A 16,965-nucleotide genomic window follows, 5' to 3' on the forward strand; every position below is an offset into this window, starting at 1 on the left:
CAGATAGCTGAAGTGTATGCCCAGGACAGCGTGCTTGAACCATAATTGGATATAAGCACGAACGTAAGTTGAAATGAAAAAATAAATGAAAGTGTCTGAATATCTTGATATCTCATAAACATAAATAAGTATTGACAGTGTGAAGAATTCGTTAGCTGTAGTTGCCCTAAGATTCCCGGAATGATAACAGATCTGAGAAAACGACTAGCTCTGTACAAGTCATGAGATCAGTCTCTTTTGTGTATAATGAGCAACACAACAACCGTCACCTCACATCCAGGCCTGCCGTCTGGCATGAATCTGTAACAGAAAACACACAAACAGTGAGCATGTGACCGATGCCATCATAGCTATGTATCTGATACTATGATATAAAACAAAATATTCTGTGTTCAAATATTATTTCATCAAGTCAGAACTTGCTACACAAAGAAAGTAATTACTATTTTGTTTTTTTCTTATCTAAATATTTCCAAGAGCCTAAATAAGTCCTACATAATTGTTTATTTTCATTCATACAATCAATATATAAATTAGAAGAATCATTTTGCTTGTTTAAATTTCTTCATATAAAAGTACAAGAATGAATGAATGAATGTTTAACTACACCCCAGTATGAAAAATACACCAGCTACTGGGTGTCAAACTAAGGTAATAATAACCATACTATCTACATTTCATCTCAAGCAGCTGAATTATTATACTACATAGTGTTATTTGAGTAATGTACCCTGGGTGTATATGCACATAATCAAAATCTCTACATCTCGACTGGTTGGACTGTCACAATATCTGTATTATACGAGAGATACCTACCCTAGGTGAATATCCTCGTAATCGCATCCTCTCAGTTTCCTGTCTCAACACATCTTCATACTCCTCCTCCATCTTCTTCTCCTCCTCCAGCTCCTCCCTCAACCTCAGTCTTGTCACTTCATCACACTCCTTCCTTGACGTCATCTGGCAACACAGCAACAAAATATCACAGAGTGCAATATAATAATCCATTCACTAGCATATTAAGATCAATATGGCAGACACCTTGCTCTTGATCTGTATCAAATAGGACACATTTACAGAACACTCTATTATGTATGCAAAATGTGCTAATGATAGAAAAACATTTCATAATCCATGTTATCTACTATCAGCTTTTACATTATGTCTTGAGGTTTATCTGTATTTAATACATCCTTTCTTTTTTCGGACATATATTTGTATATACATATATTTATATTAATAATCATGTATATATAATTTATAAAGGCACCTCAATGCTACATGACAATAACATTCAGCACATCAATTCCTATGTGATTCCAATCTTAAATACAGAAGCCTATCATCACAGCGGTATTTAAACCCACCTGTTCCTTGAGATTGAGTTTGAGCACCTCCTTGGCTGCCTCCTGTTCCTCTTGGTCGCGTCGGGTCAGCTGATTGGCTATGTCCATCTCTCGCACCAGCTGTTCCCTCTGTTCGAGTGATTCCACCTGTCTACGATGTAACTCATCCAGCTTCACACAAATCTGCTGTTGACGACTCTCCAACACCTGGATAAAATACAGTTTTCGTATATTTAAAAAATTGAAAACAAACCATTTATCTAATTAAATTTTGTCTTATGCAGCAAGAACAAGAACAGGTGTCAAAATTGGCTGAAATTCCTGCCAGACATTATTTTATCTGGCAAGCTACAAATTCTGCCAGACCAAATCAAAGCCTGCCGGTCCAATCATTATCATTAAACAGGGTTCATAGCCTTAAAGACCAAACAAATTTAAAGACTTTCAAAGATGTTTACCTGCCATTTTCAAATACTTTCAAAGACGTTCACACAGTGGTCAAAGACAATAGAATGCAATAAAAATACCAAATCAAGTCATTTACGTTGCTGTCCATGGCAGATAGTTTAGCTTTTTTTACCTGCATCATGACAGATTAAACTTTGTAACCAGAAAATATCAAGTGCATGCAGCTGTAAAAGATACCATCATTGCTTTGGCTATGTTTTGTGAGAATTTTAAGACTTTTAAAAACTTTTGTTTACAGTTCAAAGACTTTCAAACTCCAAAAAATATTTTTTTCAAATTCAAAGACCTTCAAGAAATTTAAAGACTGCTATGAACCCTGATAAAGTATACTCGCAAAATAATTGCTAGTCCGACTGGACGGCAGGCAAAACGATTGTACGGCCCGTAGTGATGTTGACTCGCAAATACTGGTGGGAACAGCAATATTTGACCCGCTGAAGAGCTGGGGGTTTTTCCCACAAATTTGAACAAAAGTTCAGAAACTTCCTTACCTCCTGCATCAGCCTTTCTCTGGCCTGTTTCTCTTTCTCCCATTCAGCCTCTCGTTTTTGCCACATTCTGGCGGCTTCATCTCTGAAGTGAATATTAAAGAGGTTTATTATTTCAAAACAGCATCGAATATACAGTTTCTCATAAGAATTATGTTACTAAACATTGCAGGTGTGTGAACTTAGGAGAACATTGATGGATACAGTATTAAGAAATCATAAGTACAAGCCAGAAGAGTAAATGACTAAATATGTCAATTGAATAAAAAAGAGAAAAATATATATATTACTTAATAATAATAACATACTATTTAATAATAATAATAATATAATAATAATACACTCCTTAATAATAATATACTAAATAATAATACCTTTAAAAAACTATTGCTATGAGTGATAAAAATAATATAATATTTAATAATAATAATAATAATATACTTAATAACTAATTAATAATACCTTTAAAAAATTGTACTGCTATGAGTGATATAAAATGTGTTTTGTAAAACATTATTTCTAGAAACAGTGTTTAAGAAAATAATTATGAAATTCAATACTCAAATGATAGGCATAAACACAAGCCTGCTGGCATCAGTTACTGTGAAATGAGAAGATGGACGACAGACTTACTGATACAAGAGATCCAGTTCTGCTTCTCGTGCCTTTTCCACCCTCAGCTGCTCCTCAACAACCTACAAAGGCAGTAACACAGGAAAATATACTACATAGTCCTCTAGGTGTGAACATTAAACTCTTGTATCAAAACACCTTCATTGTGAAAATATGGATTAACATACTGTTTAAGGATTGTCTGTTATTTCTTTTACGTTCATCACGTAAGTTTGTGGATGATTTTTTTTGTTCATACCTAGATGAATGTAAAAGAAATAACAGATAAATTTGAATCATACAGGCTACTAATAACACTAAAATGTCATACTTTATTTTGAATTATGTTTTATCCATAAGCATTAACGCTCAATAAGACAACTTGCCCATATAAAAAAGACATCAGATATCACGTAATTTTTATTTTCATCAAAAAAAGAACAAACTCTCGATGCTATGTCTGGACCAATGGGATGATGTTACGTTGTACTGAAGGTTACAGAAATTTAATTATTATGCAATAAACCTTGATAAGATACTGAGCATAATATGCAGCCAAAATCATAATATTATTATCGTCAAATGTTTACAAATATCATACCGACAAAAAAGTATACGGGATACACAGAAATTAATATTCCAAATGAAAAAAGTCAGAATGAGGCAGGAATGCAGTACACTGTTGAATACAAATGTCACGTACTTGTAACAAAAAATATTGTTAATTTTTTCCCATCATTGTGACACTCAGAAATACCTATCTTTCATTAAAGGGACAGACCCTCGTTTTTAAACACTATAAGGCATATTTTTCACTATTAGAGCCGTTTATGATCACTGAAATCAAACATTACTTACATTTTATTGTTTAGATTATCCATTTCCATACAACCAAAGTGTTTCTAGTCATCATGGTGTTTCTAATACCACAAATGCATTCATATTTTTAAAAACACACGTGCATTTGAGAAGAAATGATTATGGAGTCGCGTTTTAGTCTATTCTAAAGGGTATTTCAACAGTACAGACTCTTATTTCACTCTGTTGTATCCAAATTTGTTACAGGTTTGTAAATTAATCAAACTTAGTGTCCATTTTTACAGGCCTAGGTGATAAATATGCCTTAGTGTTTAAAAACTGGTCTGTCCCTTTAAGATTACTAAACATTAGCTAGTAATACTGATGGGGGTTCCAACACCACCGCAGTACATATTACACAACTGATCCTTTATTAAATTGACAAATGCACCAAAGTTAGTTAAGCCTGTATGTGAGTCATAGTACCCGGCTGTATGGTTTGTTGGTTTTGTTTAATAACACTACTGGAGCACATTGTTTACTTAACCTTCTGACTACTGCAGCCGAGATATCTCAACCAACATCACGCCAGTCAACATACTATACACTGTATACAGTGCATTCTCCAATTACAGCATGGTAGCTTTTGTGATAGCTAATTTTATAACAAATTTGATCGTTTTACCAACAATGAAAATCACCAAATATTGGGATATAAATCGTAGTTCATTTTAAAAAACAAATTCTGGTCATAATACCACTGGTATCGCGAATAATGGACATAAATACTGGACAGTTACCACAAATGCCCGTAAGTAAATGCAACTTGTTTTATTTTTTGCCTATTTTAATCACCATTAATTGATCTAAAATATAAAAATTACAAAAACCCACAAAAATAACACTTACCGATTCATATTTGAACATTATTTTATGTCTTTATAAAACATTTAAGTGAATATATGTGAGTACAAATTATAAACTTGTACCCACTTAACATGTTTTTTGTCAAATATTAATCCAGTAGTCTAAAGGTTAATCATTGTGCTATTGGATGGTGATACACATGTTAACGTACCTGTTTCATCCAGGCTGCATCAGCTCGTGCTCTCTCCTGCCGTGCTGAATGTAACAAGTCTTGTTTGATACCCTGATCTATCAGTGACTGCAACAACTTCATATCTTGTTCCTAAACATATATACAAAATAATGTACACAAGACTGCAGCTTTCACATGGAACAGATATCCATTTCAAAATAAAAGTTGAAATGATCTTTAAAAAGATGAAAACTCTATACAACAGATAAACTAAAAGTAGTTTATCACAATGTTAGATTAATCCAGCATTTGTAAAAAAAAAAATTTTATGCACACACAAAAAAGTTGAAATCAAATCCCTGTTTAAGAAAAGATGTTACCAAAATCAAGAAATATCAACAAATCAACCTGAAGTAGATTGACACAAGTATAAAAATGACATTAAAAAAAGAAAACGTCAGAGAACTTTGATGGGACTCAGTAGGGGGTATTGTGAAAAGTTCTTTAAATAGCACCAAAGAACAAATTTGAAGTAATGCTAAAATTGACAATTCTTGAAAAATTTGGGAGGATTGTTTTTCATGATCGTATATGTAGAAAACATGGATTGTTTTCTCTTTTCATCAATACTTAACCTGAACTCTAACCAATGGCATTCCCCACTCCCCCATTTCAATGGACTAGTCCAAACATCCCAACAGCCAATGAAAAGAGACCAGAGTTTCTCACTAAATAAAACTAAAATATACTCTTCACCCCAAAAGAAGAATGTTCTTAATGCAATTCTTATTTATGTATTTTTATTGGATGAAATAATTTAACTACTTAGAATCAATAATTTATCAAAACCATGTCATTTAATAATTTGTTTTCAATTAATAGTGAAAATAAATAAATACCAGTTCTTCCTGTATCTGTCTTGATCTTCGAAGCATCTGAGCCTTGTGTTGTCGTAGAAGGATACGTCTAGAATAAAATAATAAAATATAGGTAAAATGCTTCCAGTGGTAAACAGCATGTTTTGCAAACAATATGAAAGAAAACAAAAATTTTTGAAACAAGATGTCCACACTGTATTGTCAAAAATTCCTTAGCCTAAAGTGAGACTAAATTTTTAACTGGTTTTTAAAAATCTTAAACCAGAAATATGAATATATAACTGAAAATGTGTGAATGAAAATTAAAACATAGCTGAATTTTAATAAATTTTTTCAAATTGTAACATATATATATTTCTTTTATTATGCCAGCAATCATTCTTAATGGAAAAATATTTTTCATATTTTCACACTGAGGATATATCATTCATTGATGTAATGTACATTACTATTGGATGATATAATGTGAAATTAATATGTCATCATGATTTGGTAATATACAAAATGACATTGTATAATTTACAGAGAACATACAAGTAGTTTCCTATATTTACTCAAACAAAACGTGCATTTTAGCACAATCACGAAAATGTAAAAAAAAAGGAAATAAAATATTTCACAGTAGTTTACAGTGTACAAATAGTCTGCTATATATATTACTAAAACGAGACTTACGCAAACTCCTGTTTCTTTCTGGCCTGTTCTTTCTGTCTCCTCTCCTCCTCCAACTGTTCCAGTTCCCATTGCTCTCTCTGTAGCTGTTCTTGTTGAGCCTTTAACAACTTAGCCTGTAAAAATACAAACAAATCACAGTAGATACATTCCCACTGCTTACTGTCTCTGCAGCTGTTCTTATTAACAACTGAGAATGAAAAAGTGTTACAGTAGATAAATTCCTACTGCAGCTGTTCCTGTTGAGATTTAACAACTGAGTCTGACCTCACCCCCACCCACCCCCCCCCCACCCCCCACACACATTACATCAAAACATTCCCACTGGTTTGTCTGAAACTGCTCTCTCTAAAGCTGTTCTTTTCATAACTTTAACAATTGAGCCCGTAAATAAACACATTACAGTAGATACATTTCCACTGCTCTTTACAACCATTCTTATTAAGCCTTTAATAATTGAGCTTAAAAAAACACAAATACATCTTGTTAAACACAAATCCTGTTGCACTTACTGAATTTGAAAATTTATTGAAACAGATGAGTACTTTACTACATATATTTTTATTCAAGAGATACTAATAACCACATGAATAAAACTATGTATTGATAGCCCATCTCGTGTTCTCTGCACAAGTAATGACCACATGTCTACAACTACAGTGTAATATCAGCTCATTTCATGTTCTCTGTATTGGAGTAATAACCATGACTACAAGTTTGTAATGATAGCCCACATCATGTTTTCTGTATTTTAAACAATGAGTATAAGTTCTATAGTGTAATGATAACTGACCTCATGTTCTCTACGTCTGAGTTCTGCAATCTGTTCTTTGAGGACTTGCTTTAGTCGTATTTCCTCATCCAGTTTCTCGTCAGAAATCTGCCGTTCTCTCTCCAAAGCTGCTAGTCTTTCTTCCTCAAGCTTCTCTTCAAAAGCCAGCTTTTCCGCTTGTTCCCTCTCCTCTTGCTGTGAAAATAAACAAATGTGTACTACTGTTAATAGATGTTCCTTCTAACATTAATACTTATATATTTATAGAGAATTACAGTAAAAACAAATACATGTATGTTAGCAGTAGTAATTCTAACATAAATATCTATATATTTATAGAGAATTGTAACAAAAACATACATGCACATGACTGTTGGCAGTAGTAGTTCCAACATAAATATGTTGAATTTATAGACAATTGTAACAAAAACAAACATGTATGTGTACGACTTTTAGCAGTAGTAGTTCCAACATAAATATGTATATATTTATAGAGAATTACCGGTATAACAAAAACAAATATGTGTACGACTTTTAGCAGAAGTAGTTAGATATATTTACAGAGAATCACACCAATAACAAATATGTGTGTGTTTGTGTGTATACAGACAGACAGAGAATGTGTTAGTGTTTAACTGTGCATGCATATATGTATGCATAACAGATGTGTGTGTATATTAGTCAAAACATGTATAAATAAATGAACAGGTTTTCATGTTATTGTTCTACAGTAGCACCACTATCAAAACAGAAAGATTACATTTCAGCATTATTTGTCTGTCAAAAGGACATTTCAGTAAGTAAAAAGGTATATTAAAAATATTATTAAGCTGGTGACAAACCTCCCTCTGCTCTGCAAGCTGGTCCGACCACTTTTCAATGACATGATCTTTCAGTAATGATGACTCCACCTAAAATATAGATGTAAGTTTAAGCTCACTGTAAATCATTAGTTGAATAACTAAACATATATAAGAGAGCAAATAAACAAAAATTAAAATTAAAATAAATAAATGTTTGGTAAAAAAAAAAAACCCTACAGAACTGTAGTCAGTAATTACTAGCTGGAATCTAACAAGTACCTGTGTGTATAACATTTATGAAGACTTGGATCATTTTCTCTTTTATTGAATACTTAACCCGATCTCTAACCTATGGCACTTTTTTGTAAGTATGGAATCTCATATGTATAAAATGAAATAAGTACACAAGAAAACTGACTGTGATATATGTACTAGTATAATAAGGGTAAACACTAGTAATCATATACATGATATCAAGTTGTATGAAATAGAACAATTATACATTGTACATAAGAAATAAGGTGTAATGAAAACAACCACTGTTACAAAAGGAAGATTGCCAGGTTGGTGTATGGTAAAACTGAAAGCTACAACTCTTACCTCTCTGATGTCGTGATTGTTTTGTCTCCAGTGTTCATACAGCTTCTCTTCAGCAAGCTAAAGAATACAAAGAAATATCCTACAATATTTCAACATGACTAAGAACCTTTAACAGCATGTCAAGAGATTTTATACATGCAGTGTTTCTGCCAAAAAGATAATAAATTTTGGGTATGGCACTGTGGAACTGAATGCAACCACAAGAAAATGGGTTAAGTTTAGGGTTAGGGTCAAGAAAAGTATACAATAATGATAAGAGTAATTAATTTTGTCAATAAGTTAACTTAAAATAAAAGAAATCAGCAAAAATATTTGGATATGGCACCATACCTATTTTACCCTCTGGTAGAAACCCTGGCATGGTAATATTACTTCTATATACATATGAATTCTATAAATAACTACATAGCCAGTGGCATATCAAAGGCTGTGGTTTGAGAATACAACGATCCCTGCTGCTAATAAAAAAATATAGCAGGCTTATTCTGAAGACAATGTGTGAGAATTACCAAATGTCTGACATTCAATAACCGACGATAAATTAATCAATGTGCTCTAATAGTGTCATTAAACAAAAAGAGGAAAAAAAGCAGGCCAGCAGGAATGATATCTGGAGGGGGGTGAACAATCTCTATTGGGAGGGGCACAGGCCAGATTTTTATCTTCATTTATTTATTTAGAGTGAGGCAAAAACAAACATACATTCATCCAGTGGAGGAAGGCCCACAGACCCCCTGGTTCCTACAGGCCAAATAATTACATGTACTGCATTCCAAAACACTAAAAATATTAGGCACATAAACCACTGTTTATAGTAAATTTCTACAACTATGAAGAAAAACCAATCCCACAACATGACCAACATGCTGTGGATCACTTTGGAAGCTTACCCGTTTGCGGTTTTCTTCTCTTGCACTTTTCAGCTGGTCTGCTCTGTCTCTCATGCAATCCAGCCGGTCATAATTATCAGTGGAATAGCCTCGGAGTTCAGCCTGTAATTAAATAAAAAATATTATAATATTACACGTGTTAAATCAAATCTCGTCTTTTTACTCTTGTTTAAAATCTACCCTATAAGGAAGGAATATTTTTTGCAAAATGCTTATACCAGGCTAGTAGACCTATGGAATCATTTGGAAACGACAAGTCTGACATCCTGAGACATCTCTGAATTAAGAACAATTAGTGGAAGAACTGTACGTACCTGGTCACGTGATTATAAAAATTGACAACTGTTCAGCAATATGCTGTCCTTTTACATCATCAATGACGCAACAAGCATGGTGTAGATCGACTGCACTGTAGGTTCAGAAGTCACGACTGGTTCACTGTACTTTTAACAGATAAATAATACATGTATGGCAAACAAAAGGTTTCGATTTATATAAAAAATACTATTATTACTGAGTTTTAGTGCTACTAACAGAACATTTTTTTCTGTGTATCATTAAAACTTCATTAATAGTTGTATTTTTTAAATAAATCAAAACCTTTTGTTTGCTATACATGTATTATTTATCTGTTAAAAGTACGGTGAACCAGTCGTGACTTCTAAACCTACAGTGCAGTCAATCTACACCATACATGGTGCATATATATATATATACAGTGTCCAAACCGGCATCTGTCTAAACCAGATTTCTGTGTAAACCAGCACAGTTTTAAGGTCCTGTCCAGCTACCGTTAATTTATTATGAATAATACTCTGCCTAAACTGGTTGCTGTCTATTCCAGATTTCGGATGCAGATTCAAGAACAAAAGAACAGATTATGTAGTAATTAGATCTGTTTATATTGGCACACAATCCTACCTCTACTGTCTGCCGGTGGTCACCTTATAAACAATGATGACAGTACTCCAGTAATTAGAACACCAAAATGTTATGAAATTTCTGAGCCTCTATGAAGGCTTAATAAACAATGAACCACACCTATTTTAACGGGTTTAGGTAGCAAGAACAATTGGATTATTAGCCTTGCTTTCACAGATGTCTTACACATAGTCCAAACGTTTGGTGATTATGGTATTTTATTTACATTGGTATTTTGTGATCACTATATCACAAGACATTGTAACTCTGAATGGAATCTGTCTACACCGGCATGTTTCATCGATCCCAAGTGAATCTGGTTTAGACATTTATCCTATAATTTACCCATGATATCCATGCCATAAACTCATGTGATAATTTAGTGTATTAACCTGGTTAATAAAGGTATGTAAATTTAAAGGTATATGCAGATTTGTAAGGTCTCTAGTTGCTGTCAATGGGTCATTTGTTTGCAAAACAATGACACCTGTATACCTGAGCATAACATTTTCATAAGATTTAGTTAAAATGTGTGATGTCAAACTAATTTGTGCTATTGTGTTAACGTCATATTACCAAACGAGGTGACTTTAGTACTATAATTTACTAAATATCAAATGAAAATATTATTTTAGAAGTGTTATAGGATAAATGGAATTCGCTTCTCGTGTTTTTTAATATGTAAAATATCAACCATGTCTAGTTAATCGATATTCGTCTCGGCAGACACCGACTAACACAGACTTGGCTGATATTTTCCATATTAAAAAACACTCATGACGAATCCTCTATAATCCTTTTGAAAAACCATGGCGAGTAAAAAATCGCACATCTGAAAACACTTAGACGAGTGAAAAATCACACTTATCAAAATGCTAAGGCGAGTAAAAACCAAGCATTATTAATTTATGAAGTAATTGGTACATGTAAATGTAGAGACATACAGTGCAAAAATGAACCAAAAAGCCAATGTTTTCTTTTAATTTTATGTTGTTTGGTTCATTAGTGTAGTCTAACTGTTTTTCCCTTTCAGGAATGGAGTTATAATCTATTAAAAAGTTTCAGGAGTAGTGCTATAGAAATATAATTATGACATACACTGATGCAGACAATTTTATTTTTTAATTACCATATATACTATTCAGATAATTTTATGTATACAATTAGAGAATCTCTTAAACGTTTATACGACATGCAGTTACATTATAATATTCGCGTGTATTCAGTTCAAGCAGCCGCGAATATGAATACAATTACGATACAGGTCGCTGTTCAGTGCACTGAATATTCGAGTGTATCGTTACACCACTAATAAATAACTTGTTAAAGGTAGGCCTACAATTAGTTCAAATGATACTTCAACAATTGCACAACCAGTCTCCCTCCCTCAACATTTTGCAACACGTCATTTGATCTACCACTACCACCAGTTACAAATGGCTCTGACATCTATGTCAAGTCAGCGTTACGTTATTGACCTAGAACACTCCCAATGTTGTTGATACAAAATATACAAACGCCGACAAAATTTGTCATTATAAAGGATTTTATTCCAAACGTGGGATGCCATATTGAAGATAATCTTTAAAAAAAACCCCACATAATTTTAGACATCATCATGGATGCTAAACAAGCTGTAAAGTAAACCAGTGTATGTGTGCAGCCAGAGTTCCAAGAGTAAAAATAATCTTACACCGATGGCTCTGATTGATCAATATGCCACAGAGTACTAAAATTAAATAACCGGCGATTACAGTTACTATATTGTGTAGATATAAACATATGTACGTTTATTAACCTCTGGCTGAAATACAAATATTTAAATGCGCAGTTTTATTTGATTTTTAAAAAAGATGAAACAAGAAAATATAACAGATGTAAAAAAAAAAAATTGTAAACGAGACCTAGGCCTATTCCTACATACCTATTATCATTTCTTTTCCTTCTTTTTATTATTCCATCTACTTTTGAATTGTCTTTGTCTAAAAATTTCTTTTTTTAAAGCAAGTAGAAAGTTACACGCTTGCCATTTTTAGGACCTCACGTAAGCTATGTAGGCTAACAGTTATGAACTAAGGCCAAGTAAAAAAAATTGTTTGGTTCCTGTTACATGCCAAAAACAAATAGGGTAGGTAGGTAGGGAAATGTTTTTTTGTGTTTCTTTCCCCCCATTTTCGAGCTAATATTTCCTGAATAGTATAGCAGATTAATATATTAAAAGCTCTTTCTTTGTGTTACAGTGCAACTGACAATACATACTCTAATGCAGTGTTCGAGATTAACAGTACATATCCCGATATCCCGGGGATACCAGAATTTAATTTTGGATACCAGACTTCAAGAACCCAGTATCCCACCGGGATACCATATAATACTAAATTCTCAGGTGGGATACCAGATTTTGAAATGTTAGTATCCAACTGGGATACTGCCCCAAAATTTTAATCTCGAACACTGTAATGAGAATCATTAATTATTTTCTATAAAAAAAACCATGTCGTAACCTAGTCAAACCACAATCGGTATTAATGTAAACACCACCCAAGTCTAATACTACACGGTAAGGTTATAAACTACGATAACACTAAAATAACACTATAATTTGTTCATTGGAAAAAAGTTTTAATATCAAAGGTCTGATCCACAACATGGTTACACCCCCTCACAACTACAGCAACAACACTGATCTTCCCGGCCTATTTCATTGCCAGTATTGCAGTAACAAAATGTACATCATGAACACAACGAAGATGTCAATAAAAATTAACAAAATAAGTTAACAAAAAGATCTCCATACTAACTATCCTCATAGCAGAGATATCAAAAGAAAACAACTATTTTCAGGAAAACAGTTTCCCTTTTGGTCGTCCATAAGGACACTGCACAGTATCTTTGCACTGTTGACAAAGAGGTGAAACAGGTTTGTATTTTTGCTTTTAAAGGTCTGATCCACAACATATTTATACCCCCTCACAACTACAGCACTGCAGACGCTATTAAATGTGAAAAGAGTTGTCATTTCTTAAGGTTTTGGGTACTACCAGTTCATTTCAAATGCCATGGATATCATCATATTTAATAATAATTTATTAAATAAATACAGGGGTTATTTGTCAAACAAATGCAAAATATTGATAGAGTTGATGTCTAAATATTTAATTTAAGTAATCTTTTCAGCATAATCGGCTATTTTCATGTTTACTCTTTATATTTAACATTGAATCGTAACTCAGTATTTCTAGAAGTTCGATTACGTTTTAGGGAATTCCCCTACCGAAATAGACTGGAAATTTGTATCATTCTGCTTTTTAAAGGTGAGGACAATTAAGGCATTTGGCCTGGTATGCATATTCAACGATATATAATGCACATTATTGCTTAATATCAACACGTATAATCGTATAGTTAATTAATAAAACGGTTAAATGTGACGACTATTATATATAACGGGCGCAGCCATTTTGTACCATCTCAGTGAGTACGCCCTCTGGCGAGCTGGTGGTTACGTAATACTTAACGCGTCACGTCAGGAATGAGCCTTAGAACTAGAGAAATACAATCTACCTGTTTTTTGCGGGATGATAAATAGTCATACATTGCAATGTTCTGTAATAATACACATCCCAGTAAGCCAACAGTAAGTATATCCAGCACTATATATATTATTTTTCAATACAAAATAAAATACCATTGTCAAAGTGGCTACACAACAAGTCGAAACAATTAACAATGTTTTGCCCATGCATTAACCAACGTACTGAAATGACACACGGAGTGTTTTCTTAGTTAATTGGTCTATGCTGTTAGTTGCTTCTACCTTTGATTCCTGATTGGCAGGTGTGTATTTGATTGGTAACCAGATGAGCCAATTAATTGACGCTGTCTAGACACAAAAATACATACCGGTATTGTGGAATATTACCTGTCGCCCCTAAAATTGTAATGGACATGGTTTATTACTGTAAATAGTTCTGTAAAACTATTGATTAAGTAGATTTTTCCATCTAAAAAAACACAGAACTGACCAATTACGTAGTCCCAAGAAAAGAAAATTATCACTTGGGTATTGTGGGTTGTCGTTTTTGCTCCAACGTAGCATATCAATAGGCGTAATAGTGTAAATTTTTCCTTTGGATTATTAAACAGAGAAAAACACTATAACCCCATTTTTTTCCGTTAATGCAACTTGAAATATATTTAGTTAAATAGTTTATTATATTATTACGTCATTTATGCTGGTTTACAAGTCAGGTTGATCAAAGAGAAGCGCCTTGTCGAAAATTACTGCTTTTGTTTACACTGTATATACAGGAGATGGTCAGGAGCTGACGTCACTTCGCCCCAAGCTATCCCACCGGACGTCACAAAAACGAAACAAAATGGCTGCCCCCAGTTAGCAGGAATAATCATGGTTTTTTATTAACTCTAAAATTACGCGTTTTTCATTTGCTAAAGTGTCAGTATGTGTTGATGGTCCGGGTATGCATCTTTCCAACACATAAGGCTCTTGTTGGAGTTGACCCTACCTTTAACAGCAAACTAGCGTAAGATTTTGAAGATTGGATTCACAAGTTCCGAGTAGTTCCGAATGAGTACGAGAACACGTCCGAGAGCATGTGGTGTCAATGGCGTCTTCCATTTACAGAGTAGAATGTAAAAAATGTGCTCATTCAAACCAAATAATATTACACATGTATTTAAATCAATTTCAAATGAAACCACATTCAAGGAATCGGAACACCTCGTCACATTCCGCTACGCTTATATTTCATGGAAATGTACGAGGAGTTCCGAATGGCTCTCGGAAGCTTTTCATTTGGAACTCTTCGGAAGTAAAATTGCGCGAAGTGTTCCGGGTCTTCTGGTAACGAGATCTTGGACTGACAGATCGCGTGGCATCTCTCTGCAGTTGTTGTTTTTAGAGTCGACGAAAATCAGGATTGATATTAATGGATTATTAAATAAAACAGGTGGGAAAAAAAAGGGTGGGGAAAAGGTTAAAAAAAGTTTAGGGTCGGCACCAAAAATTTAGGGACGGTCGGGTAACCGGAACCAAACAATTTTTTTTACTACGCCTAATCGAGACAAATTTACTGACTTTGCTGATTTCCATAATGAGTTCATTTGTGTAGGCTACAGAGCCATTATTTAATTTAATTCCTTTTCTTCTTTTTTTTCATAACTATATGAACAGTATAAATGAGTTATCCTTATCAGACACTGTGATCTATAAAAACTTACTGCATATTTCTTGTTTTCATATGCGTATAACTCTGTTAGCTGCCGTCTTCTTCTGATTAAAGTTTTTTCTTTTTCCTCTTTTTCTTTCAGTGATTTATAAGCATCCATGCTGAAAAAAGTCAACGATATTACTTTATGTATTGTCTTAATTGCCATTTATTTATGCATTGCTTTTATATCAGTCATGTATATTAAAGAAATGTTAGATATTCAATTTATATGTTTTATTAATCATACAGTGCTTTATAGAGGATTTTTTTTAGTTGTTGTTGTTTTCTGTAGTTTTTCTGCTGTTATTTCTAATAATATTTTCAGTGCATGCTAAACCCATGATTTACAGATAATATTAATATAATTATAACAACTTTACAATTGAACAAAGTGAAAACTGGTGCATGTTTTCTGCAAATAAAATTTGTCTTCATTTTGCATGTGCTTGCTTTAGACAAAATGTGATCAGTGCAACTATTGATTACTCCACATCATACCACAATGTTCACATCATCTTTATAGTGCAGGGTGTACATTAAGTCAATACTTTTCTTAATGTGCAGGGCGAGTTGCTTCCCTCTATTTAGCAAATTTAAAATGGCGGGGAACTTTTTTGTGTTGTTGTTAAAACATTTATTTTGTTAATAATGATGCAAGTACTTCAATCAGGATTTAGTGAGTACGGTAGGTTATACATTTTTGGTTTGTGTGTCCATTTGTTGCACTATTTCGGTTGAGAATTGGCTGAAACATAATGCCACAAGTTTTGAATACCAGCTATATATAGGGTATGTAACAATATTCGGTTTTAGAAAGAACCACACTTTCTATGTTCCTTCCAGGCTTCCGACTAATCATCTTTACAGTTATTCCAAATTATTGGATCAGTGACAGTGCACTATATCATATATTTACATTACATGACTTAATCCTAACAATATCTACATCATGTGTACATGGGTTGGGTGGATGTTATAATAGTGACCAGGAATACATTACAAACACACCTGTGCTGGAATGACTGGTCCGACGACCAAGCTTGTTTCTGGTTCGCCTCGACATTGGTTTTATGAAAATAATCAGAAGCTTGAGACCATTTTTCACGATAATCGCTTTCTTGGTATCTTCTTCTTACGATTGCTTGTTCGTAAATATTTTTCCTTGACGTCCAATAACCTGGTAAAGTGGGTAGCGCCATAACTGAGTAAAAAAAATTCAATAACAACAAGTTTGTGCTGGTTAGTTTCCTTCCATTAAACTTCCGGTATGTCCGGAACTCGTAATCATGAACTAACTGGATTAAAAACATGGACCCGACTATATACTTAAATGCGTCAGAAATTTTCCAAACAGACAGAGAGAGAGAGAGAGAGAGAGAGAGAGAGAGAGAGAGAGAGAGAGAGAGAGAGAGAGAGAGAGAGAGAGAGAGAGAGAGAGAGAGAGAGA

At 33.5% G+C, this 16,965-nt stretch overlaps 1 protein-coding gene across 1 annotated transcript; it reads right to left on the bottom strand.

Annotated features, from left to right (window-relative positions):
- Positions 1–30: 30 nt before the first annotated feature.
- On the bottom strand, positions 31–16,748 carry LOC121367567 (trichoplein keratin filament-binding protein-like). The gene is made up of 14 exons (XM_041491823.1): positions 16,527–16,748; positions 15,529–15,637; positions 9,367–9,468; positions 8,477–8,533; positions 7,916–7,984; positions 7,095–7,268; positions 6,305–6,417; positions 5,651–5,717; positions 4,791–4,901; positions 2,936–2,997; positions 2,306–2,387; positions 1,368–1,553; positions 817–960; positions 31–300 (listed from the first exon to the last, which is right to left on the bottom strand). The coding sequence occupies exons 1-14, from the start codon at positions 16,715–16,717 to the stop codon at positions 271–273; spliced, it is 1,497 nt and encodes a 498-aa protein (XP_041347757.1). The 5' UTR covers positions 16,718–16,748; the 3' UTR covers positions 31–270.
- Between the last annotated feature and the right edge of the window lie 217 nt (positions 16,749–16,965).

The sequence above is a fragment of the Gigantopelta aegis genome, chromosome 3, assembly GCF_016097555.1.
Source record: "Gigantopelta aegis isolate Gae_Host chromosome 3, Gae_host_genome, whole genome shotgun sequence".
Lineage (NCBI taxonomy): Eukaryota > Metazoa > Mollusca > Gastropoda > Neomphalida > Peltospiridae > Gigantopelta > Gigantopelta aegis.

Bases quoted from the DNA above. Each gene is read 5' to 3' on its own strand.
- LOC121367567 (XM_041491823.1), bottom strand. From the start codon at position 16,717: ATGGCGCTACCCACTTTACCAGGTTATTGGACGTCAAGGAAAAATATT. The intron at 7,269-7,915 runs GTTTGTCACCAG...TTATTTTCACAG, and splicing joins AGCTTGCAGAGCAGAGGGAG to CAAGAGGAGAGGGAACAAGC. The intron at 5,718-6,304 runs GTAAGTCTCGTT...ATTTTATTCTAG, and splicing joins AGAAAGAAACAGGAGTTTGC to ACGTATCCTTCTACGACAAC.